At 48.2% G+C, this 26,652-nt stretch overlaps 1 protein-coding gene across 4 annotated transcripts in view; it reads right to left on the bottom strand.

Moving 5' to 3' along the window:
* LOC149353120 (calpain-9-like) overlaps positions 1–26,652 on the bottom strand; it is a 108,351-nt gene that overhangs the window by 4,583 nt on the left and 77,116 nt on the right. For 2 of the 4 annotated variants that reach the window (XM_089577293.1, XM_089577294.1), the window contains exons 4-14: positions 23,393–23,645; positions 22,758–22,932; positions 20,843–20,920; positions 18,426–18,592; positions 17,487–17,659; positions 16,581–16,741; positions 9,639–9,844; positions 3,907–3,973; positions 3,009–3,047; positions 2,530–2,587; positions 1,408–1,490 (exon numbers count right to left, since the gene is read on the bottom strand). In XM_089577293.1, coding sequence (XP_089433419.1) covers positions 1,408–1,490; positions 2,530–2,587; positions 3,009–3,047; positions 3,907–3,973; positions 9,639–9,844; positions 16,581–16,741; positions 17,487–17,659; positions 18,426–18,592; positions 20,843–20,920; positions 22,758–22,932; positions 23,393–23,645 — 1,460 coding nt within the window. The remainder of the gene's footprint in view (positions 1–1,407; positions 1,491–2,529; positions 2,588–3,008; positions 3,048–3,906; positions 3,974–9,638; positions 9,845–16,580; positions 16,742–17,486; positions 17,660–18,425; positions 18,593–20,842; positions 20,921–22,757; positions 22,933–23,392; positions 23,646–26,652) is intronic. The other 2 variants (XM_089577292.1, XM_089577291.1) reach the window with 2 other exon arrangements.

Below are 26,652 nucleotides of genomic sequence, written 5' to 3'. Positions count from 1 at the left end.
AAAAATAGGCTGTTAGAATGGCGTTTTTTTTTTTTTTCGGCATAACACTGTTAGTGGCGTCGCTCATCAGAATACAGCTAAGACGTGTTAACTGGTAGCCTGGTTAATTAATACTGAGTAGTTAACTTTGTAACTCTTCCCGTTAGTCTCCTTACTTATTTAGAGGTGTATAGCCCACCGTAAGTAATATCAATATCATATTTTAGAATTTCGAAACCGCAGTTACCCTCGGTGCTGTGGCCCAACAAATTTTGGCATTTTGACTAAAGTGCACTGGAGGGGTTGCTTTACCTGCAAGCTTCCCGAAAGCGCCATCGGCCAAAGACTCCCAGTAGTCCTTGCGAAAACACGTGACTTCCGGTACATTTTTCTCATGCAGCTGCTTAGCTTTCATTATTCCTCCATTACCGGGGCGCTGGTAAGTGGCAACGCCATCTATTCGGTATGCCACAAAGCAGCACCCCGGTGACGCGTGCTTTGATAAGCGCATTCGTCTCTCCTGTCTGACTGCAAGTTATTGCCGTCCACGACAGCCAAGTACACACCTATATGGATCTAAAATAAGGCACTGCAGTTCTCACGGGCGTTAATCGGCTCGCCATGACAAGAAGGGTAGTTTGGTATCGCGCCCTCACCAGCTAACGCATTAGCCTTTGAAGAGCTACTGCACTATACGACGATCGAAAAAACTGCCGAAGAAGGTCAGGAAAGTAAGGTCGAATACCACACGAGTCAAAATGGCAGTGCACAGATGCCCTCCATTTTTTTCCAGTACAGAATACACCGCAGCGGCTCACGTTTCTCAGTGTGCTCATCACCATGGCGCTACCATTTCTTGCCAACATTCACGCGTATGAGTCTTTGGTTATGGGTGTCCGGTGAGTACGTAGTATGGCCGGCAGCCAAAGCGGACCTCTCCGAAGTAGATCAGCGCGAAGTGATTTCGAAGACGGCTGAAATATATTCGAAATTCAACTAAACGAGCTCACTAGCTCAGCGTTTGCCTGTTGACAACTTCCAGCTGCCTAATGACACGGTAAAAACCGCGCATCATCGTTGCATCCGCAATATCTCGCAAACGCGCGTTTTGAGCTAGTGCACGTGCACGTAGATATGTGTACGCGTTTCTGTAAACGAATGCGCCGATATTTCCGCGTTTGTATGCCCTCGCACAGGCAGCAGATTTTCGTTATAGCCGACAAACCAAAGGGTGTTAGACCATAAGAATTTTAAAGAAAATGTCTTCCACAGCTGCACTCCACGCTCTTTTGTTCGACTAGCAGCGTTTGTCTCGTAGGCGTACGTTCTGAGGGCATCCTCGTCAATGCACGCACACGCCGCCTTAGCCATCGCACTACTGCATGCAACTAGCTCCTAGCCCACCCGTTTTCTCCCACGAAAGGATACATCCTTCAGCATGACAAGGTGTCGGCACAGCTCCAGAGTTGGCTTCTCCAGCAGAAGCTGCGTATCTGAAAGACACAGGTTTTCTGCGCGGAATGAGCTGAGCGACCTCCGTGCAGAAACGCTCGCACATTTTCAGACAAATCGAACTCTAAAGAGAGATTAACAGACAGCAGTCGAGCATTCATGCTTCAAAACGTTCAAATCGCGGCAAACACGCATCGTAAATGTAGAGACAAACATGATAGGAACAATTTACCGCATAGGACACTGGCCGGAGGCAGGACACAACACAGGGCGGTAACTGGCATTTGAACATATATTGAAAAACCCCCGAGGGCTTTTATTGATCAAACGCACGTGTGCACCGAAAAACAAGGGGAGGATGAAAAAGACAATGAAAAGGCAAGAAAAAATCTACAAAAAACCATCAATGACAACATCACACACGTGGATGCAGGGTATGGAGAAAGCAGGCCTATAATTAGCCTGGTGCAACTTTGCTAAAGCGCCTTCATCCCTCAAACTGCTGTTGTACGAGACATCAATACGTCCAAAACTAGAATACGCCGCATCCATCTTCATGAAAACCTAATTCATTCACTAGAAATGGTCCAACATAACTCAGCCTGTTTCACTCTAGCAGAACCGCTAGCATATCTTCAATGATACCAAGCCTTAATCTACTATAATTATCTTCACAACGGAAAATATTTCGTATCTGCCCGTTCCATAAGATGTTAATTCATCCACATTCGTGTAGTAAATTCATCCCCCCCCCCCCCCCCCCCCCCCGAAAAAAAAAAATCTATCATCGCGATTAGATCATGTCTACAAAGTCGGTGTCCCTTTTCGCAGAACTAACGCTTTCTTTCAGTTGTTTTTACCTGGCATAGCAGCAGAGTGGAATCACCTTCCCGCACCGACAGCAACCGTCAAAGATTACCAGCTTTTCAAGAACGCCTTAGCTAACACTGTATGAGTAAACATATCTCTAACTGATTTGATAACTATAGCCCCATTCCCTTTTTGTTATGCCTGTAACCACTCCCCTCTCTAATGCCAATGGCCCTGAGGGTACATAAAATAAATAAATAAATATAATAAGCACATCCAGTCACTTACTTCTGGAGATGGCTCGTAAAATTTTGAGCAGCATGTAGGCGTCAAGCTCGCATGGTAGCTGTAAAAGAAAAAAAAAAGAAAAGATCCGTGAAAATATGGTACTTATTCTACTCGAATATGTAAAAAAAAATCAAATACACACATCACAAAGACATTTATGGTCTGTTTTCAATACCACTAGTCACAATGCATGGAGAGGTGCTAAGCTCTAACGGCCAACACATGTGACATGAAAAGATCGCTGTCAGGTTTTCACTCTTTGGATTTAACACAATAAAATCTCCCATTGGATTCTTAGCGCCTGTTCGCATCAGATCTTGCTATGGAACGGCAGGTCGCCCAGCCCTGAACGTAAGTAGTAAATCATTCCATCTACATTTTTTTTTCTATCGCGTATTCATACATTCATCTACTGAATGAAGAATCTAAACAAGTAGATTGACAAAAACTGTGTTTTGAGAAAGCAGCACGTTACTCACCTTGTGCGCTAGCTTGGAAAACATGGCAGGTCCTTTCGGCTGCACGGCACGTGAGAAGACGAAAGTAAACATGAGTTAAATATCACACTGGCAGGAAAACGCTATATGAAGAGGACTTTCAATTCACACAAAGAGTGTAGAGTGGTACGTATATTCCCACATTTACACAAAGCACCAGTGCGCTGCGCTGTTCAGAAATCAGGACATTTCAGTGTCATTAGCTCATAATCTGCACTCATCAAACGGGCGACTAATTCCTGTTTTCGCCCATGACTTTTTGTTCTGCCTCACTCCCACATAATTAACGAGTTTTTCGTGTCAAAAGACTGGACAAATCCGTTGTAAGAAGAGAGGTGTGTGTGGAAGAGACAACAAACTGAGACCATTGTTTTGTTTTCCAACAATCCTGCAAGAGCAAATTTAAAGCAGTATCAATTGTGCAGAATTTTCACAGTCGTTTCCATGTCCTCGATGATGCACTTTGTACTAATCTTGTACCGATGCGAAAACTGCAGCTATGCTAAGAATGAAAACTTTCGAGTGAAAGTCGTGCATAACTGGGATGTGTTTGCGCTAGCACGGTACACGAAGCCTCTCTCAGAGAAAAAGAAAAGAAAGACGAACGAATGCACGAACGAATGTAATGAACTGTGGCACCGGCCAGGGCAGGTCGCCTGTGCACATGACTCAGAATAGCGTGACACTGCAGGCAGAAAGCTGAACACTGAGCTCTCTGTTTTAATGACCTGGTTGTACCTGACAAATCACATTCCGGTCGTTTTATTTTTAAATTTCAGTGCGCATTGTGTTATGAGCAGCAGTGGTTTTGCACTGCACAGTAAAAACCCCGGCATAAGGGCGAACTCTGAGTAAGCATAGAAACGTGTGCAGCACTCACATGACCCGTGGTCCCATTCTTCGTCAAGCTCAAGTTGCGGTAGATTAGATTATCGTCGTTGACTTCCCTGCATTGGAAAAAAAAAAAACAGCAATTCAGAGTAATTCCACCAAAGACAGATGGAAGAAGCCGGGTGAAGTTTACGTTTTTATTTTCTTACGTCAATAAATTCTCCCGCAGAAATTTTAAGAAAACTCGGAAATAGAAGGGAGAGAAAACAGCAAATGCGTTGGCATCACCTCCTAACCCTGGAACAGGGGGAGAAAAAATTCCCAGGCTTTCCGCCGGGTGCAATTTCTAAAATGCCTTACCCCGTCTCACGTCACCCTTATGACGTAGGCTTAACCGTGCAGTCTCTCAATGGCTAGCAGGGGGGTTCAGAAGTTTTCATTCACGACATACGACGCTTACGAAACAGTCAATTCGTGACAAAGTCTAATATACAGCTATCTGTTCTGGTAAAACTTTGGAGAACACTTATAAGCTCCGCCATTAAGAGTATAACGCGACAGCATTACTGGGTCCCTTCAGCTGCTCCTCTTGCTCACGCAGACACGGATTCTTTCCCATATTATGTGAAAGACCCCACGGCAAAGCCCGCTTTAACCAAGCCGTACGATCGTGTCTGCGTAACCTAGGAGTAGCGTGTCTGACTCGCAAACCAAGGGTCAGGAGTTGGATCCCCGACCAATTACCCCAATTTTCTTTCCATCGCAAGTCATTTACTTTATGTACTTACACGTCCTACGACGAAGACAAGTCCTCTTGTCGAAACGTTGGCTCGAGCAACCTGAGGTTTTCCCCTCCCTTGTTCATTTTGTGATCGCCAAGGACCATCTACCACACCCTCTCTCTACCATACATGTCCTAATGACGTTTCATTCATGTTGCGACCTTCTAATCACCAGTTTCCTAACCAGTTTCTAATCACTTTTCATTACACAGCTCCACGTGTGACGTCATGATCCTCTCGACCAATCCGGCTTTTCCGCACACACCGGCGCTGACAACTACGCTGGGTTGTCCGCAGAACGGGGCCATTAACTCTATCACGTTAAAAAAAATCGCGCATGACACCGCGTGCTAGAGGACGAGTACGAAACTGCCACAAAAACAGATAACGCCATCGGTGCACCCAAACCCAATTCAAATGCGACCCCGAGCAGCAGCAGCATCGATGACTACAGCAAGATTGCGCTGGAGAGCCCAAAAATTTACCGGGAATAAAAAAAAAAATCTGAAAAAGAGCGGTACATTTTACCGCGAGTTTCAAATTATTCGATTCAGACTTTTCTTTTGAAATCCGCGGAAGATACGCCGGTGTGGTCTGTAAAGATGGGTTTCACGACAAGGCGGACGTTATTTACGCGACAGAATGCAAATAAAATTCGCTTAATAACTAAAACTCTCTAATGATTTTTAATTTTTGTCTCAGGGCAAAAAGATTATATTGCGAAACTGAAGGCCGCCAGTATCGAACAGGAGTCCACTTTTTGAAATTTCCGAATCGGCTACGTGGTTCGAGATATCGACCGCGATGAGATAGGGGTGCGCGAATATTCGAAATTTTCGAATAGTGAATCTAATGGTCTTATATTTGATACGTTGAAAGCATCAAATAGTGCGTCTTCAAAATTATTCGAAGCGAATCGAATTCATCCATAAGTTCATTCATCCATAAACTCACCCATAAACTGGCACCAAGTTAGAATAGGGCACACCGTAGTTTTTTTTTTTTTTTTTCCCGACGACTCTTATTAAAAGACAGCGCTCACTCCGACGTCGCACAGAGTGCTGCCGCGGTCGATATGTGCGGAAAGGAGGGTTCAGCGCCGCGACGCGGGCCCATCGTGAGGCATAATGCTCATACATATGGCCCTCCATATTGGACAACGCGACAGGGTTCAGCCAGGCTTAGCAAACTACGCCCTCATGCCCGATATCGGCGGCCATGACTCAAACTCTCTTCCCTCTCTTCAATTGAGTTTTGGCACGCGTTTGTTCGAGGTCATTATCAGCAGCAAAATGGTAGTTTTGCCTTGCGATGACATGACGCTCACAGAGTTAATACACCGACTTCGTGTGGTGCGTTCCTAGGGGAGATAAGTGCTGCGTTTGTCGACAGCTACAGTCTAAATTATACGAATTACAGCGCCCTCGCCAGTGCTTCGCACTAATATTCTCTTTGTGCGAATATTCGCACAAGTAGCGGATGATCACAAAATTAATCGATTCGTATTACATTCGGTTCTTTCACTATTCGATTCGCGTCCGATTAGGTTTTTGACTACACAATCCGTATTCGACTTGTTCGAAAAAGCGCTGCTCGCACGCCACTACGAAAAAGGTCTTTGACCGCTCCTTAAGTTGGGTTTCCCAGCTTGCACATTCACCAAACGACTTCGCTGTACGTAAACAACGTCAACATCATCCGTGTCATAAAGGACATGAATTGCGTAGTTTCTATCATAAATATACCAGTGACGCAATTTGATCCATGCGCAACGCGGGAAAGCCAGCCTAACGAGTGTCGAAAAGCATGTTTTTCACAATCAGTATCTCAAACCAAAATGCGGATTCCTATATTTCAAAAACTGAGCTCGCTCTCGATGTTCGCGGCCTTTAATTTTGCAACATTTGTTGAGCCCTAAAAACGAAAATAAAATAGGGCCCGCCGCGGTGGCTCAGTGGTTACGGCGCTCGGCTGCTGACCCGAAATTCGCGGGTTCGATCCCGGCCGCGGCGGCTGAATTTCTTCGAAATTCTAGAGGCCCGTGTGCTGTGCGATGTCAGTGCACGTTAAAAGAAACCCAGGTGGTCGAAATTTCCGGAGACCTTCACTACGGCGTCCCTCATAGCCTCAGTCGCTTTTGGGACGTTAAACCCCAATAAACCAAACCAAACCAAACCAAACCAAAATAAAATAGGATTGCTTCATTTTAGTTCAGTAATCCTGCACTGCTGCAGTATCTGCTACACAGACCGCACCACCGTATCGATCACGACTTTTAAAAGTAAAATCTGTATCAAATAATTTGAACCGCCCTGCCTATGAAGCGCGTATTTGCAAAGGGCACGTATACTACAACGATCAAAATTTTACAGGACGCGTGGTCGGGGAAAAAAGTTCATTGTAGCTCTGCCTCACGACCGAGTCACGTGCTGTTGCTACCAGCGGATACAGTGCGCACGTCTCCTCATACCTCGATACATTGCAGGCGACTGGATTACGTGATACAGTGTATAGGGCGAGGCGAACTGTGTGGCGAGTTGCAACGGATTTTTGAGGTTTCCGCTATTTTATTTATTATCAAAGCTCTTTTATCGGGCAAAATCTTCATGTCTGACATCACTGAAAGTTTAAAACGTACTTTATGCTAGGCTTTGTGCTTTCTTTAACACGACAATAAGGTTTTTTTCGGGCCTGGTTTGGTATAAATATCTGCTAGACAATGAAAACGCGAACGAAGACACTCACGCAAGGAGGCGATCAGGGACATGTGCTAGGGAGGAGACTAGGGACAGCGCATGCGATTCAGGTGGGCGTGGACCGTGTTTGCAGTGGATGCTGTCGTAATGTAAAATGTGCGAGAGCGGGTTTTAAAAGCTTTGATATGCTGGAAATTGTAAGTTATAAAATGTGGGGTTTAACGCCCCGAATCTACACGTCGGCTGTGATGGACGCCATAGCGGAGCGCTTCGGATTAATTTCGGCCCCCTGGGGGTTCTTTACCGGACTATTTCATGGCACAGCGCACATGGGCGTTATTGCATTTCGCCGCCATCGAAATGCGATCCCCGTTTTGATATGCTAGACGAACGAGACTATCATTTTTGCGACAATTTTTAATGACTCTACGAATCGCGCTGTCAGGCACCTGACGCAATAGTGTGAGTGTTTCGTAGTTTCGTAGTTCATCCTACATTCTACGTTTTTTCCACTAATTCTTGAAACTGAGAGATGCAAATCGAAGCCTCTGAAAAGAATTTCGGCAAGGGTAGCCACAAACCCGACAATCTCGGCGATAATCCGCGCAGCTGATTGGCTTCGACGCGGTGACACGCAGTGTTCAGGATGTCTGCAACTACGAAATCTTCGATGGCCGTTGCTGCGGGAGCAACCCTGTTTAGCGACTCTCTCGCTGGTGACTCTATGCGTCAACGCCCTCTACTGACCTCTTACTCGCTCCGCTCTCATTCTTTACTCGTGCAACTCCTCAAGAGGCACGTTTCATCCGTCTCTTCCGCGTCGGTACACAACCAGCTCCAAAGATCGATCACGCGCAGTAGTGGAATGGGCTCTTGCTCCGGGGGCACAGTATGTGGATCCTACGGCGCGTCGAACTCCTCCGAGTGGCATCCTACTCTCATACACCTACATCAGCCCGTTAGCTCGGTGAAGAGGTAGGTGCAGTAGACTATGGTAATTTGGAACTCGCTTAATTAGAACTTCCAGTTCGTTCGAACTCATCTTCTGGTCCCGTTCACGTGAGGTACGTTAAAAACGTTTCGCTTAATTCGAACTCCCCGAAATTCACACCACTTTTCGCTCCCCTTCGAGTCTGTTTTACCGACAGTTGACTGTACTTATTAAGAAATAATACTTCCTCAAACCCTTTCAGATTTAAGTCGTGTTTACAAACAAAGACATAATTTAGTTTACAGCATGGAGCACCGGACTGTAGGCGTAACATCCAAGAACTATTAACAGGTTTGGTGAGAGCCCAACGCTATGCTTTGACAGAAGGCATCCAATTGATGCGCTCAGTGGTGCACATGTCGCAACCTGAGCGCAATTTATAGATGTGGTAAAGCGAGGACTGACAAAAAAAAATTCATTAGCGGCAGCATATAGTACTGCTAAAAAGGTGCCTTTTTTGTGTAAACATTATTAGGGGCGGCAGACTTTAGATACTTCGTCATACGCAGTAATCAGTTAACATAGAAAAGCATATTCACTAATCAGGATATCATAATTTAATTGCGTAAGTGCTGCCAGTCAACGGTCCACACATATATAAATTATCAAGAATCCTGGAAATCGTGCCTGATTCCGTCAGGTATATCAGTCCTCAAAATGAAACGCGAAGTACAGTGGCGTTGTACGCAACGGTGACCAACTCTCTTCGAGACACGTGGCTGCCAGTGCAATGTAGCTCCCAGTTTGTGGGTAGATATCTCGGCGCACGACCTAGTACCAGGATTCTTAATATACTGGCACACCAACACGTACCTTAAAGCCCGTATTAGTAATTAACTTTGAATCTGTTACCCCACTTTACTAATTACAGTCACTTTCTGATCTCCCTGTCGCTAATAGAGTGTTCCCGAAATAGCTATCACTTAATCTCTAATCCGCTATTCGTAGAAAATTTTTGACAACATTCTCTGAAACACCCGGTGAAGTATATTCGATTTGCTAACGGACCTGATCGCCATTTACGGCAAAGCGGTGCTCAAAGCGCGGAACCGTCAGTGCGTCGTCATCCACTGTGTACGACAAAGCGGCAACAAGCTACGGCAGCCGGTTACTAAGAGAGCATTCCCGAGTCGAAACGGGAAATGTCTCGTTTTCGTGCTCGTCGTGGCCGAGCCGAGAACATTACCGCGCGCGCGCGCCCGCATACGCAGCATATAACGACCCCAGCACGCGCGGCGCACGGACCCCACCGCAGCAGGAAGACACTGTCCATCCATACCGACGGCCCAGATGCAGCGAGTGGACAACGCACCAGACGTTGCTGTGCTCGTCGGTGAAGATGCGCAGGAGGAAGCGCGTCTCGCAGTTGGGTGCGCTGGTGCAGGGCAGCACGATGTAGTCGCCGGCGGGCAGCGTGAAGAAGGTGACCGTCTCGCGCGTCGTGGTGTGCACCGTCACGTCCAGGGGCCGGTGCGTGGCCACGAACTGCGTCGTCAGCCGCGTCAGGTTCGCCGGGATCTGCGGGAGGGTTTTCCGCGTTTCCGAGTGTCAGAAAAAAATTCGGTAGATACACTTAAGACTGCTTAAAGGTGCACTGAAGAGGAATCTGAACTCTTCTTTTTGCCGCGGGAACTCGATCTACACGTTCTTAGCATTCTCAGAAACTGCGACTTATTGCCCTGCGTGGCCGATTTCCCTAATTAAATCGAATTAACGCACGGCTACCGCCTCTCTTTTTGAATTCTGCCTCGTACGGTGGGCGGAGTCGACCAACGCGGGGAGTGCCTTTCAGCCAGCTCCGTGGAGGCTTTGCTTTCGCTTCATTTTGCTTTTTAGGTTTCCGTGAATAAATAGTTTCAATTGCAGATAATATAACCGCAAAATAAGCCCGCAGAAATAAAAATACGCGCGGACTATTTGCTTCTACGGACTACTACGTATTACTCCGCCGATGGCAGAGCGGCAAGCCGCCACGGGGCTGAGTGAAAGGCACTCCCCGCGTTGGTCGACTCCGCCCACCGTACGAGGCAGAATTGAAAAAAAAAAAGGCGGGAGCCGGGCGTTAATTCGATTTAATTAGGGAAATCGGCCACACAGGGCAGTAAATCGAAGTTTCTAAGAATGCTCGGAACGTGCAGATCGAGTTCCCGCGGCAAAAAGACGAGTTGAGATTCCTCTTCAGTGCACCTTTAAGTATGGGAATGCGAAAGCATTATACTGTCCCTGGGTACATTGACACCCACCCACACACATGCGCGTCCGCGCGTATGACACCGCCCGGAACGGTGTACGGGGAACGGTTGCATCACTGTTTTGATCCGGAAGTCTGAAAAGGCATACAATTGAGGGTGAATTTGTCACCGGTCCGAATCCCTGTCGCAAGCTAGCCTCCAACTTGACTAACACATGTAAGCTATATACAATGAAAAATCGCATGACGCCATCCGGTACGCTGTACATGAAGCGGTCGCGTTACAAGTTTGGTACGAATGTCGGAAAAACTGGCGCCACATGGATGTCAGCCACTGACGAATAGACATAGACGAACAACCTGCATATGATTGTCTGAAGGGGCGGTGCTCGGCTTGCTGTGCGTATCATGCACGCCCGCTTGTTGACGGCACCCTATTTTTCTTGCCATCGCTGGGATTTTCTGTCCCATCTGCGAGTACACTCACACCATCACCAGCTTTTCTCGTAATGGGGCTAATAGTGTTTTCGCATAGAAACAATACAGAACGCGTTCATGCGTTTGTACGCCGTCTCGAAGCATGAATTGGGCGGAATAATGCGTTCGCAAGCAGCTCTACGATTGATCACTGTCGAGTATGCACACAGAGCACTTTCCCATTTCCGCTATGCAATGCGTGAGAGCGGCGGTGTTTGAACAGCGGAACGCTCCGTTAATAAATCTCCTCGTGCCTATACAGTTATCAAATGCTCAAGACCAGAGAGCCAAAAGTAAACGCGACGCTTTTCTGGGACCGTGTTTTCTAACCCCATGTCTTCTGACGACAACAGTGTAGAAAGCAGGTGAAGAAGGAAACAGCCAATCACAGACACGGCCAGTCTGGTCGCAATGCCGCAGCTAGCCCCCGCACCCAGTCCGGCTGAGTAACACGGACCATGCTACGCCAAATCGTCGCTCTCCCGACACCTTAAAGGGGACGGGAATAGCGCCGATAAAGCACGTGTCAAACACGCCGGTCCGGCGCAGTGCGACATGGACGCGAGACGCGTTTATGCAAGTAAGTGGCATCATGAGCGCCAAGACAAGTGTGACGCTCGGGACCAACGGAGAGCACCAAATGAATGGAAAATTAAATGAATCATTACAAAACGCAGCCCCTTATGTCCAAGTCCGGAGTGGAATTCTATTCACTGGAATGTAACTGGGAAATAGAGTGTCATGTCTTGTCTGAGCAAGCAAAGTGACTCGATGCACGAACCTGCAAAGCCATATTCGGCGCAGTATGTGAGAACAGTATACGCCACCTAAGCACATGCGTTTAACCCATGCGTCAGAGTGTGTCGATTACAACACCATTTCCTCTTCCTGCTGAACTTGAAAGACGGAGGTGTTGCAGCAGACTGGATGACAGCTTATGGCGCAATGTATACGATGCACATACCGCGTGTTGAAATAAAGCGTTATACAGGTACGCTCTGTGCCGAGGCCCTTAGGTAACCTGAGCTGAGAAACCTAGAAAATAAACTCACTGCTGTCTGTCGCGTGAGGAGGAAACTAAAGCAGTATGACCGACGGTCTACTATATCGTGCGGGTGTGGCCATGATCAAGTTAAGATGGATTAACGAAGCAGTCAGTCACTACATGCAGTGTGAGATAATGCTCATCCGTACGCTTCGAAACAGTCAAAAGGACACAATTTCCAATCACCGACTAAAGTCCAAAGGGTATTTTAGGGTCCTGTTGCGGGCTAGCTGGCTGAACATGACAAAGTAACAGCGCGGACACAGGGCGGTGACATAGGAACGACAGCGCCTGTGTCATTCTCCTTCTGTTTCTTTTTCTCCAAGGGGTATATTTTGCACCAGACATAAATATCAAGACATTAAACATGATTGGTTTTGGTTTATATGACGCCACTAACGCTAAATAGACAGACATACTCTGATGACGACGCAGTTTGAAGACTAACAATTCCATCAATGGCCAGGGGTTAACTTTTTGCGTCTTGCATATACTTTTCGGTGGCTTCGAATGTACAGCCCCCTTCAAAAGTATGCAGCCCAAGGGATTTGCTTCTAAGCTGTTTAGCGGAGCTTCCTAGAACATCTATGCCAGTCTAAAGTTAGGTAGGATTGAGGACGTGAAGCCATTCCTCTTTCGAGAGATTACGGGCGCTGAGGATGCATAACGAGGCATACAGCAGGCATCCCAAGCACGCACCTTGGGCCGTATACTTTTAACGGGGTGTGTACGTTGCTATTTTAATCACCCCATTCATCTTTCTCATCCCTAGCACGGTCACCGTTCCCCGTACGGCTTCGTGACAATATTCGGCCCCATCAGCGACCTAATTATCTAAAAAAATGATGTTGACGCTCTACACATACACAATCGCTCTGACCACTTCTTCCTCGTTTCTCGCGTCGAGCAGGTGGTCCACTCTCGTCTCTTCTGCCGCATCCGCGTCGCAATGCTGTCAAAATGAAATATTTGTAAAGGCTTTGTCTAAAGATTTACTCAAGGGGCGTATTGCTAAAAATCATCCACCGATCAAAATGAAAAAGAAGAGTAGCACATAGTTCCGCGACGTATACACACACCAGACAAGAGTGGAGATGAGCTCGTTTTGCCTTTAAATGGGTTTCCTGACACCTCGCAACTTGGCAAATGTGTATTTACGCTTTCAGGAAGGGAGGTTCAGTGATGAACCCCAGCTAGGAGCAACCCTATGCTAGTTTCATCCTCGCGCAAGATGCCTGTTAATTTTTAATGTTATTGTTGCGGCTCAGTATTATGTGGAGGCAATCGCGTACTTCTGGAAGTGCACAAAAGGACACGTAAGATGAGAGAACATCTCGCACTAGCGTCGAGTCTAATGTTCAGAACCCCTCCAAGCGAATTCACTCAGAATGCTTGAGCAATTGTCATCACTTCGGCACTTCCATTTTTAGGACCGGATGCGCGCTAATACAGACAATGAAAATAAAAAAAAGGAGGGCAGAGGGGAAGAACACTCGAAATGCTAGACAGACAGGCGCACAGCCGTTCTCTGGTCTGAAGTCGATACGCTCAATTCGCGGAAAACAAACACCCGTGTGCTGTGCGATATCAATGCAAGTTAAAAAAAATCCTAGCTGGTCGATCTTGATCCGGAGCCATACACTACGGCGGCTCTTCCTCTCTCTACCTCCTTCCATCCCGCCCCTCACGAAGGGGTTCAGGCGTCCACAGTGACAGAGGTAGTTACTGCGCCGTGTCTTTCCTCATAAGCGATATTTGTTTGTAGCAAGCAAACTCTAGATAACGGCGCCGCCTATTTGCTCAAGGTAAAGAGGCTCAGGGGTATACCGGGTACGTAGTAAATTTTTTTTACCAAGGCACAGCTCCATAAGCCTTGCAAACAAGGACCTTAAACCCCACGTGTCGCTTATGCGCGGGATAATGGCGCAGCCTGTGTTGACGGAGGGCTTCAAGAAAGAAACAGCTCGGTGCACGCTCCTTCGGCGGCGCTTCGACAATTAACGACGACCTAGGTTGCGTGCTCTATATAACAAGCTAGCTGCGCCGCTTACCCCGCCAAAGCATCTCGCTCGTGACGCTGGTGCAGCTTATACGAGCAGCACGGAGACGCTGGGCGTTCAGCGGACCCCGCACCGGAGCGCGGCCTGCGCCGCGCACGCATGGCGCGATAGAGCGCGGAAGCCTGTGGCACGCGATCGCCTCTCCATGTCCGGTCCCAGCATACCGCGCATTTGCGTGCGCGACAGGCGTTTACGACGTGACGGCCCGAAGCTCAAGGTTACGTGCACGCGACACGCTCAGAACGGGATGGCTTTCCCTTTGCGCTGGGGGCTAGATCACGCGAGCGTGCGCCGTTTTCTCCGACCATGAACCGCACAGCGAGACGAAAAGTAAATGCTTTGTTGTCGACGGATCGTAGGTAGAGGTCCCGGGGAGCGGAGAGGACTTCACTGTTGCATGGCGCATTAGTTAAACGTTCTATCAGAATGCGATTCTTCGTATTTATCAATGGCAAGCCGTTATATGCGCCCTTTTCACGTGGAATTCTTTACCGTGTTTATTTCCTTCGCTTAAAGTGAAATAAGAGAGGGCCTTGATTTCGGAACCAATTTTGCAGTAAAGGAGAAAGTTATTCAGTAAGTTCCATTTGTATTGAGATGTTACTGCTGAGTTTGAAAGGATGTCGCGATAATGCGCGCCCAGCGCACGACATCAGAGTCTGAAAGCTGCGCGTGAGGAAGCAGCTCGTTGTATCGCCGAGTTCGTATGGCCTTCGAAGGAGAAATGGTAGATGGAGCTAGTATCAGTAAGGTTGCCTGTCAACGCTGTAACTCCTCGCATAGAAGGGGTCATTGAAAATAAGCCGAGCTGGACTGAGCTTCGTAATCACGCCTAAGTGTTCCCCACCACAAATCGCCTTTGGTCAAGGTGGTCTTTTCGGCATGATACTTTTAACTGGAAGCGAAGCAACAGACCTGACAGTTCAGGCGCAGAAATAGTGAAGAATACCTAGGCTTGTCCGCTACTTTGTATAAAGCCACCAGGGTGGACTGGAATTCAAATGAGGGATTAAGTATTCACTCAGTACCAAACGTTTATTACCCATTGGACTCGTTCCTGTAATATGACGTGAACGAGCTGGCAATGATAGGCTTAGCGGCAGGTCATCACGCCAGTAGCGATAAAATATTTCGCTATATTATGCAACGCAGCAGAGTCTTGCAAATTTGTTACTTTCACACACGACACGCAGAGAAGCACGACGCATAACCACTCATGGGGCATCGTGTAGAAATGCCGCTGTAAACTCGCAGGGCAGTCGTTGTCCGATAAGGCTCGCCATTTCACCTAGCGCGCGACCAGTTTTCGTAGCGTGCTGTGCCCGTTTGGTGCATGTATATATCGATGCCAAAGCGTGCAGGGATGCCCGGCTTAAACGTACGTTCAGTTTGGTTAGGCAACAGCTGCGTTTCGAAGAACTGTCCGAGACTGCAAGAGGCGTATAGTGTGGAGAGAACGGTAGCCTGTATGCAACAAGAAAGAACGGGAAAATCTGCCGTTTGGGGGCCAAAGAAAATAGCGCGTCTGTCATGCGCATGCGCAAAACCCAAAGCGCGCTTTAGGCGTGACCTCCAGCGGAAAGCGTGGTACTTCGCCTAGGCGAAGTAAGCAATTTGGGCGTTGCTCCCGCACTGTGTCCTACGTTCGGGAAAAATGAATGGTTAGCGAGGCTTTTGCTTCACTTCATTTTATCTCGATCAGAAGGTTTGAAAGATGGGATATTACTGGATTCAGCCCGCTTTCTAGAGTTCATAAGCCTAATGATAACGTCTAGTTCGATGCCCGGAAAACATGAATAAGAATTGGCGAAAGAATCAAATGGAGAAGTTTCCTTGCTGTTGGTGCTGCTGATGTTTTTTGTTGTTTAGCAAACCACGCCCGAGTAATTCTTATGAATACGAATAGGAATATTTCATATGAATATGAATATCTATCACTGTTGTCTCTTTGCAACATCACTCAGAATGAATAGCGGGAAATTCGCCAGTTTGCTTACTAAAACCTTTGCTACGTTTAACCGGTGAGCCGCAGCAAACGGTGAATTCAATCCAGGCATGGTATTTGCCGGTCAGCCGCTGCTCTTAAACTTGGTCACTTTTCTGTATTTCTAATGCCCAAAGACATTTTTGCGCGACGCTGACTGGAGTCGCAAAGTTGCGGTCCCCTATTCTAGACTCTCTGTTGCGACAGAAGCTTTCATCACAGCGTTACAGGTCTACCACCACGCCTTAACCACACCTAATAAATTGACAGTTTTATGTAGTGTATGGTTTTACGGACAGCAAACTACCCACCCCTCGTTTCTGCAAGAAAGTTGCTTTTCACAAGACCGTGCGATGGCAACTTCATATTTTTAAATCAGAATTCTGGAGACCAGGGACTTCACCGCAGCTATCAAGGGAAGAAGACAGTTCAGGCGCCGCTACAGTTTGCGTTTTGTCTGCCGCAGGGTTTCCCGGCAGAGCTTTCGCGCGCCTCACCTCGTATATGGCGAAACCAACGGGGTGTAATGTAGGCCTCTTGCCGCCGTCTCGCAGGGCGTCTGTGACGTACTGCTGCGTCACGGAGACCACCATGTGACATTTGCTGGAGCTCGTCTTGGGAATTTGCACGTGAAACTGCGGGTTGCAGCCTGTCGTTTCTGCGTAGATAACAATAAAAAAGAAAGAAAGAAAGCGGATGCGAAACGTCCACCATACCACAAAGAATAGCTCGTGCAGAATTGTGAATCGTTTCGGCTCACAATTATGAAATGAAATTTATCGTTTGCCTCGCGTTCGTCCGGAGCCGTCCCCAAAAAAGCGTCTCGCATCTAACTTTCCGTTAAAATGTATGTTGTTTCCTTGCAAATATTTTTCATACTTTATTACATAAATAAGTCCTTATTACATACTAAATCGAGCACTGTACCGAACTGATTGTCCAGACTTAGACAGTTGTTGTATGCCATCAAGAATGGATGCGCACGTGACATGTACCCACGCAACCGGGTTATCTGGTTTATGGAAAAACTCGACGCAAAAGCCAAGTCCACTGAGGCTGCACGATGCCGGGCCGAATAAGCGCAGCTGGTCACGTATGCTTTCGCATTTCCTGCTCGACAAAGTATATGAACGCTGCCTAAAGTCTTTTTTTTTTTATCATTAATCCGAACTCTGCGCTCCTCGGCGCCGGTCAAAGTTAGCCGCGCACAGAAACCGTAATGATCGATGCAGCATGGGGTGCGCCACCCGAATTCGTCATCGTTGTCAAGGCTCAGATATAGGGACCTTACAGACATCGCACAGCGCCATCTAGTCTGTCCTAAAAGTCTGCGAATTCGCTTATAACGGTACGCTTTCTCTGATGCCGTTATGCGTCTGGTGAGTCGAGAGGCCGCCACTGACCAGGGTGGTTGGGCCCCCCTCCGGCGTTGTAGCCCGCCCTCCAGCGACGCCTGGCCAGCACGGCGCGCCAGGGCTTCTTGCTGTGAAGCGCCGACTCCTGCATCCAGTCGTCCGGCCCAATGTGCACCAGGTCCAAGTGCGTGAAGTTCAACGTGAAGTCCTCAAAGGACATCCTGCGGAGGAGGAAAGCAACAGATGTGTCACTCTACCCTTGGCACTAAGCGCGCGCTCGAGGTGAGCGCTCGCCTCGAGCTCGCGAGTCCACGCTGGCGTGTGAACCGCTGGCCGCGATTGTGCGCGCACGCAGGCGCTATATACGTACGCAGCAGGTCACAACAGGAGGAGGTTACTCCGGGATGGTTGTTTCCCTCAATGAGTAATTACTCCGTTATTGCTAACATAAACGTTTCAGAAAGTTTCAAATCCATCTGTTTGCTCGACCTTCTAACTGGTGCCTTGCTAAAAACTCGCACGTAAAAATATCTCTTTTCAGCATTGCCTTTAACGACAATTTCTTGGATTGCCCGAAAAAGGTGATCATATCGATTGGGGCTCCTTAGCACTTCTAGAAGACATCGTAAGTCGCCGTGCCATGGGTCTAGCGGAGACCAGTCGCAGCGGTTACCACATCAATCACAGCGCGAGAACACCGCCTAACGTAGAAGAAATGGGCGAGTGCGGTAACGCTTTGGAGTGGCACTACGAAGTTGAGTAGTGCACACTCTTGAGGCAGATGACACGACACCTGTGAAAATTAAAAGCGAGAAAAGCACGGGCTGGAGGAGATAGCAGACGGACGAAGCGTCACCTAGCAACTGACCTTTATCGAAAAAGGGCCCATGAGACCGAACAAAGTTCACGTGAGAAACGTCGAGCACGTTGGCGAAAGTACGCGATCAGTGTGCTTTGGGCACACTGCCAGTGAGGGAGGTGACCAACCAGAACTCTCCGTCGGAGGGCGGCTGGCGCAGTCCGAGCAGCTGCCGGTCCCTCTCGGAGAGGCTGTCCCACTCCCAGGAGCGGTCGCTCCAGGGCCCGTTCCACTCTCCGCGGCCCCACGGGTTGCGCAGCCGGATGAGCGTCACCTCGCCCTGCTTGACGCGCACCTGCGCACGCAGCGCACCGCCACTGATTCACGGCGCCAGGCTCGCGTGGCAACGCTCTGGCCGTGGACTGCATGCCACGAGACCGCTCTCTCATTGTCTCAGGTATCTCGGCCCAGAGAAAAGACAATGCCGGCTTTGCTGCACACTCATTCGGCTAAACCCCGCGTTTAACACAACAGGGTCACAACGACGCTCTTAACTGCATTGCAAAGAAAACCGCGCTCAGACGCATACACGGAAATCAAGTATTGCTCTTCGGATGGATATCTCGGTATCCAGTTGGGTGCTGGGCTTGCAGTAGCATTAAAAAAAAACATATAGAAAATTAAGAAGAACACGGGAGATGCGAGTATAAGTCAAACGAAGCGGGTTGTAATGAAGCAAGAAAAGCGGAATGAAGTGCTTTGGTTTTATGAAACAGCACAGAGAGCAGGGTAAGGTGCCATGGGATGTTAGGATGTTTTACAATCTTTCGTGTTGCCGCTTCTAATGCACACGACTGTCGTCATATATATTGACTAGTGCTATTTATATAAGGCAAGCCGTAATGAACGGCCCCGGGTTAAGCTGGACCGCCTACAGTCCTTTAACGTGCACCTAAACCTCAGTACGCGGGCATTTTTGCACCTTGCCGTCATTTAAATTCAGCCGCCGTGGGCAGGATCAAACTTGCGACCTGTAGTACTGGAGCTGAACGCTATAATCACAGAGCATCCATGGCTAATAATGCCGTCCTCCTGCCGACACCAGCCGAAGCTAATGCGAAGCACATTGCAAACAAATCCGTACGTGAGGAAGGAGGTGGCAGAGAGTCAGGTGGAGGCACGGGATTAGGAAATTGGTTGAATATGGTGGCCACAACTGGCGCAAAACAGAGAGTAGATTATAGAGGTCAGATGAGGAGGCCTTTGTCCAGTAGATGGCGTAACCGAGCTGCTGCTGCTCCTGCTGCTGATGATGGTTATGATGAAATAAAAATTGAGAACGGGCTATAAAGAGGCACGTTGCATAGCGCCTCTTGTGAGCGAGCTTTTTTTAGAAATAGCAAAGAAAAGAACCAACCTGAACGGTGGGAATGTGTATTTAAAAAGCAGGTGCGCTTGTATGTTCACAGCGACCTCTTCTCGTGGTTCTCTGGAAGGATCCTGCTAGTATCTTCTAGACAGAATTTTCAAATGCGAACTGATTTCGTGGGATAGTTTACCGCGTTTTAGCGGCATGCCTGAGCCGCACAGATGTGGATAACTAAATATGAGGAGGAGGAAGTTTTTAGGAGAGGAAAGGCGCGATAACTGTCTCACTCTGCGTGGTCACCACACAACCACGCCGTGAGGGAAATGATGAAAAGGGTGGAGAGGAGGAATTTAAAAGGAATGTAGATGCAAAGACCAAGGATGGTCTATAGGGCGTGCGAAACCAACGCGTGAGCCCACCAATGTCATCCAGAATGCAGTCGCCCCTATACTTGTTTGGAAAAAAATCCGAGCCCGTCGCTACTTCTTCACATGGGTGGTGTTGGACATTTCCTCGGTCCACAGAACACAGGCACTACGGAAACTGCAGGATCTAAAGGACCTGCGCATCAAATATTTTCTCTTTTACCGCTAATTTTCTTTTATTAGTTAAATTTTGTTACCGGGTATACCTTAATAGCAGTTTCAAAAGTGGACTAATGTAGGAGCTTTTAGCCTAAATATAAGAAAGAATTTTTACACAGATTAGACAATCGATGCAGCTTTGCATTGTCTGTACGTTGGCTAGTAGCGGTGCGAGAAAGAAAGACCGGGAAAGGAAATCTGCTTCTCTGTCCAAACCATCACTGCTTAGCAGTACTGCTGGCAACTGAACTGTCAGCCAACACCGGGGCTTCGAAAGAGGGAAAAGAGGTGAAAGTATAAACAGAACCAGGGGCAGAATTCGCAAGGCCGATTTTCCCCTGGATGAACCAGCCTAGGGAAGCCGCCTGCATTGAAAACATTGTGCGTTAGGATTCCATTAAAGTTTTCTTTTACGAGGCCATCGTGACGCTTTCATTTAGAATCCCACTAGGAATATCACTATTACCTAACACGGAGCGGATTCTTGAAGTGCATGCAGTTGCACATGAACGAAATTCTATTGCGGCACCGTCTCTCGCAGCGCAGATAGCGGACCCATTGATCTTCTTCTAAACGAAACAGACACACTTTTAAAAGAGCTACCGGTAGCTGCGCACCACGTATTTTAAGATCCTGGTAGTTTAATACTGACCTTTGCTATTCCGGTCACGCTGTAAGCATGCTGCGTGTACAAGCCATTATTTAGTCTCGCCGGGCCCTTGTGATGATCCTACAAGGGGAGAAAAAAGGTGAAATAGGCATGTCACATCTCTTGCAGCGTAATTATCGGTCGGATTTTCGCAGACAAGGTATTGTGCTACCAGCTGTTCTAGCATCAAAATCCCCTTTGTCCATCAGCTTTGTCTCTGCAAATGTGGCAGAGCACACAGTCACCGGGTCATTCCTCTTTGCTTTAACATATACCAGGAGTATCAGGAAAACTCGCCCATAATTTAAAAAAAAAGGCTTTCAGAAACTTTTAGCCGGCCGTCAGTAATAGCCGTACCAGTTTTTAGAATTTCGCAAACGTGATTACCCTCGGTGCTATGGCGCAACAAATTTTGGTTGGCCATTAACAAGCATGCACATTTCTTCATACGACGTGCAGCAAATTGTAAAAACAGAATGCCATTTATTTTAAGTGGGTGAAATACTAACACTTTACAGAACAGTATTGTATGGAACGGTGGTCAAAGTCCGAGTATAGACCTTTTCACATTTGCGTTTTTGAGCGCAGCCATATTTCCACTGGGCTGTGTCAGCAGCGTTCTGATTGGCGGATTTTATACAGGCATCTACTGCGCATGCGCAGCAAAGTCGAAGACGCACTCAGTCAAGCTGTAAACAGTGAAAAGGCCTACAAGCGGCGAAGAAAGTTGGTGATACTCGCGTTATCAACATCTCGTCAATAGCGCGTCCAGTCTTTCGCCCGTTCTGAACGCATCTCGCGGGCAGAAATCTGGGTAAGTTTGGTTTTCCTGCGACCAGAAACAGCCTCCATTGCTTCCCATGAAACATTATCGGTGAAATTACCAACACGGTGAACTTTAGGTTGAAAATGCGCTGTCGAGTTGATATGATGGGGCAAGTTCACCAGTTATTTCTGTCTAATGGAAGCTTGGAATAGCCTTCGTATTTCTTGGTGCTGGTATTGGTGTGAATATAGGACCTGCGCAACGATGCTATACTGTAAAGGCTGCAATCTCACACAGTCATAATCTATTCGTCGTCGCTGAGGTTACGCTGCACGAAAAGTAGCTCATGCAAACGCAGCCGTGAGTGGTCGTAATTTTCTATTGCATACTGTACCTACCACCCAAACGCTGTTGTCATGGCTGCAGCAGACTTGTCTGCAATGGCGTTTGGATACAATGTATATAAAAAAAAGACGACCTGCCACGCTTTTATGCTATGTACCTGCGCCATCGGCATTTCATTTAGTGTGCACAGAATCCGAAGCAAAACCTTCCCGTCACTTCTTCGGTATCATCTGTGAATGCGTAAGATTACCTAATCTTGCGGGACGCCGTATTATAGTGGGGTGGGTTGTGTAAAGCATTCTGATTGTTGACTAAATAGTGAAGGTGAATTGGCAAAGTGTCCCCAAGGAATGTGCAAAAATGTTTAAGGTGTCAAGCACGGCACAAAAACCTTAGTGTCACATCTAGTTTTCTAAACTATAGTTATTTATCAAAGAAGACTTTTCTAATTCGAAAGGAACGACGGAAACGACGGAGATATTCGGTGGTGATCGCGATGGCAGATTACATGTCACTGCGTCAAGTTACCGCAGAGTCCATTGTTCGCAACATCTTTTGTTCTGCTGATCTCATCCCAAGATCAACAATTCTGAGTTCATCTGGATCGTTAGGAACCCTTCTACAGCATGCAATTTCTGGCGCGGTGACGCAGAAAAAAAAATATCACACGCTGTGGCTGTGGGCAGACGTTTGTTTCTTGTTACTGTATTTACACGCACATACGCAGCTTTCAAAGCCAGAGGCAAGCAAGCCGCTGCATGGCCCAGGTATAAGATAGGTTTTGAGGCCGCGTTCGCTTCCCCTCACCGGTATGATGCAAGCAGCCATGAGCGTGGAACGAGGCACGGCGCTGGAGACCATGGAGAAGGCCATGGGCGGATCCACGTGCGCCATGCGGAAGGTCTGCGCCACGCCACCCGTCAGATCCTGCAGGGCGCGCCCCGTGTGGCCCAACTGCAGCTGGTCGTAGCCGCCGTAGAACCTGCGACGTGCGCCCAGTCGTTAGCGCCCGCCAGGTGCGCCGAAAGCTGACGCGGTGCTTCTGCGACCGCTCTTTCCCGCGTCGACTTATCCCCAGCGCTTCCAGCTACAAGCCATCCCAGAACATACGTTGCTATATCACTTTACGCCATTTTATCGCACCGGTGGTACGCGTTTTTCTTCTCACCTATGCACACATTTTTGTTGTAATCAGTCCTGTTAGATATGCACCCCTCATAGTCGACGCGTACACGCCGAGAAGCTCACCAAGAAAGGTTTTCCGGCAAGGGCTACTGTACAGCGCTGGTTCACCTGTCCACGTCTACTTTCAACCCTGCTGCACGCAAACAATGGGACGGAGTACGCACGGGTGACGGCCCTTCTCATTCAGGACTGCGGGCATGGTCCAAAATTATCGAAAAGAGGCTGTACCAATACACGATGTGGAGGCGAGTGCGTACTTGGCGTAGGCCTTCTCGAGCAGCGCCGCCCAGAACTCGCTGGGGTCGGCCGAGTGCATGTAGAAGAGGCGGCCGCGGTGCGTGGGCAGCCGGTCGTCCACGAGCAGCTCGTGCCATTCGCCGAAGCGCCAGAAGCGGAACCGGAAGAGGCCGCAGTAGCCCGGCCCGAAGCCCTGGTCGGACGGCACCACACGGTCCAGGAACCGGGGCGTACTCGTCAGGCACGAGATGGCCGACAGCAGCCAGCGATCACCTGCGTATGAACACGCACGCCCGGGTGGTCAGAGCTTGGGGCGAAGCATGCGTGAACGGCGGCCGACTGAAGATGGGACCAACCGCGAGAACAGCCCAAAAGTCACGAGCGTGCACCGAATGTGAAAAAGGTGCACACCTTTGCCGCAGCGATGACTAACGCATTTTTTTTAATATTTATTTCTGCTTGATTACTTTAATATGATCGAACTAATGATGCTGCGAGACAGTGATCACTTCCATAACTTAAACAATACTGAAGTTCTGTTTCTAGCGCAAGGGCAGCTCTAATAGCATGTATACCTCATAGAACGCTTACTAGTCTGCATTTTATACTTTTGCATCAGTGCGGCCGGACACAGCTCTATAGCCGCAAGCTAGTTCGCGGGAAGACTAAGCCTATACCATGTGGGTGGTGAATACAAGATTGAATGATATGTTAACGTTTTGCTCGTCACATGAAATTATCAGTCTGCTCATACGTTTCCAGTCCGCCTATGGTCATAGAGGGACGAATAAGCGCAGCTGTCGGCAAGATGTGAACAAGGTGTCAAGGTGAGACGGCTCGTCAGCACGCGACGTTCACGTAATACCGCGTTATCAACCACACCGTTCAGCCACACACTGACGCTCTCATTTTCTAAGTCACCTAAGTGGATGCTTTCACTACCTGCTCTAAAAAAAGGAAGAAAAAAAACAAGCGACATTCTGAAGAACTTTCAACGCCGATCTAGGCTATGTGTTCGGCTCCACTCGATAGTTTTGTACGATTAAGATCCGACTCTATCGGCCAATCTGGTTTTGTTGAAAACGATTATTTATTTTTAGATAAATTTGATTGATTTGTACATTTTCATCTATTTTTTGTTCAGGTTAGAGCAGCGAATGAAACCAACGTCCTCCTCCGAGCCCCGGAACCCGATCGACCCGGCGTGACCCGCGTTGGCGGAGGCCTGTGCGATGCCGCGACTCTAGCGTTGGTCAGCTCTTGGCTCCCTTCCGGCTGACGACGTGTAAACACATCGGGAGGGCAAAAGCCGGGTCTCGTCGCTGGCCGCCCACTGATTCACCGTTCAAGGGCACCACCTGCCAAGCCGTTCCCCCTCGCCCAATCCGCGCGCCCCATCTGGGTTACGCGCTTCTTGCGGGAGTTTTTGTTTCGGACTTTTCCTTCCTCGGAACAGGCTGCGACCTCTCCCCAACCGCTCTTCTTGCTTTCCGTGCCGGCGACCTCGACCGTCGCAGCTCAGCCGTACTACGCTCGTTGAGCGGAACTGATGAACTCAAGCGCTTTCGCGCGCTTCACGCTGACTTCTTGTTTCACGCTGTATTATTTGCTCTTCGTCTCGCGCGACGGTACACGCGAGAGAGCACTGCGCGGCGGCGTTGCACAAGACGACGGGCGCTGGCTTCGATGACGCGGCCTTCTCACCCTACCGCCGCTCTGTTCCCGCACAAAAACAAAACAAAACATGGAACGCGAACAGAAAGAGGTATTGCTGCGCCAACAAATGCTGCGCCGTAACACGTTTGTGTAGCGTCCCGCAAGGTTATGTTCGAGAGACAGTGGTTGCGCTGATGGCCAAAAATATTGCAGGGGATGCTTAAGCTACGCCTTAAGGGTACGTACGACACGATAGCGTTAATTAGTTAAAACCCACATATGCGAAAGTAGACATTCTCTGCTTAACACAGCCGCCGCAGTGGCTCAGTGGCTATGGCGCTCGGCTGCTGACCCGAAAGACGCGGTTTCGATCCCGGCCGCGGCGGTTGAATTTCTTTGGAGGAGAAATTCTAGAGGCCCGTGTACTGTGCGATGTCAGTGCACGTTAAAGAACCCCAGGTGGTCGAAATTTCCGGAGCCCTCCACTACGGCGTCTCTCATAGCCTTAGTCGCTTTGGGACGTTAAACCCCATAAACCAACCAATCTCTGCTTAACATTCATAGACCCCTGGCAGTCCTCATACCACTCCTGGCGCAGCGGTTAAGCGGTTAAGCGACGCGCCAGTGCCCTGCGATGGCAGGTGCTCCCAGCGGTCGGCATTGTGCAACTCAGGTTGCTCTTCCGGAGCGACCAGTCATTAATTTGACTGCCACCTGCCATGGTGGGCAGTTCGCTTACAATCCGGTGGGTAGGTTGTGATGACGCCGCAAGGTCACGTGACCCGTGACGAATTTCGACGCCATATATGCAATATGTGGTTGGCACAAACCAAGAGGTTTAACTACAAAATTCGGTAAGTTGAAGTGCATCTTCATTACATGAACAGTGAAAAAATAAAAGAAAGATATAATGCAGTCCTTGAAGTCGATGTCTGAATCAGACTTGTGTTTGTTGTTTTTAATTTTTTTTTCGCCTTGCAGCAGTTCTTTAATACTGCACGTCAATGTTCTAGAGATATTGTTTAAACGTTGTACCTTCAGCACTAATGATCAGCTTTGCCTTGAGCTTTCCGTAAGAATTAAGCTGCAAGCAAATTATTGCTGATGAATAGTGAACTGGGATTCAATTCACTTGTAGGCAATCGGCTGCCTGTTTACACATGTCAGTAGAGAGCATTTTGACGTCTTAACGAGCGAACTAAATAAAGTTTGAGTTTTTATCGATTAGTCACAAACTCCACAAGAACTCAATAAGCGGTCAACTGAAATTTCATGCGCGTCTTTAACGTCATAGCGTTAAAGGCCTCGTTGTTCAGAAAATTCGTTGTCAGCGTCGTCGGCGTTGTGAGCGAAAAACCACGAACATGACTCTGGCAGGTGGAGAGAAGAGAGCAACATTGGAAGCAGGTAGGTCTCCTGCAGGTCACGTGACCTTGCGGCTTCATCATAACTAGAGGCCGGATTTTTAGGCACTAAAAAGCACGTTTTAGGCGCCATAAATAGGCGGCTAAAATTGCATTTTAGGCACCTAACGGAGAAAAATAGGCACTATAAACTTTATCAAAAGTGCACACAGTTCTGAACTTTAGCGCGAAATATCTGCCGTAAAATAAAATAAAAACAC

Source organism: Amblyomma mixtum, chromosome 3 (genome assembly GCF_055824585.1).
Source record: "Amblyomma mixtum isolate Tamu chromosome 3, ASM5582458v1, whole genome shotgun sequence".
NCBI lineage: Eukaryota > Metazoa > Arthropoda > Arachnida > Ixodida > Ixodidae > Amblyomma > Amblyomma mixtum.
The sequence above is the reverse complement of the archived record's forward strand: the minus strand, read 5'-3'. Positions and strand labels throughout refer to the sequence as shown.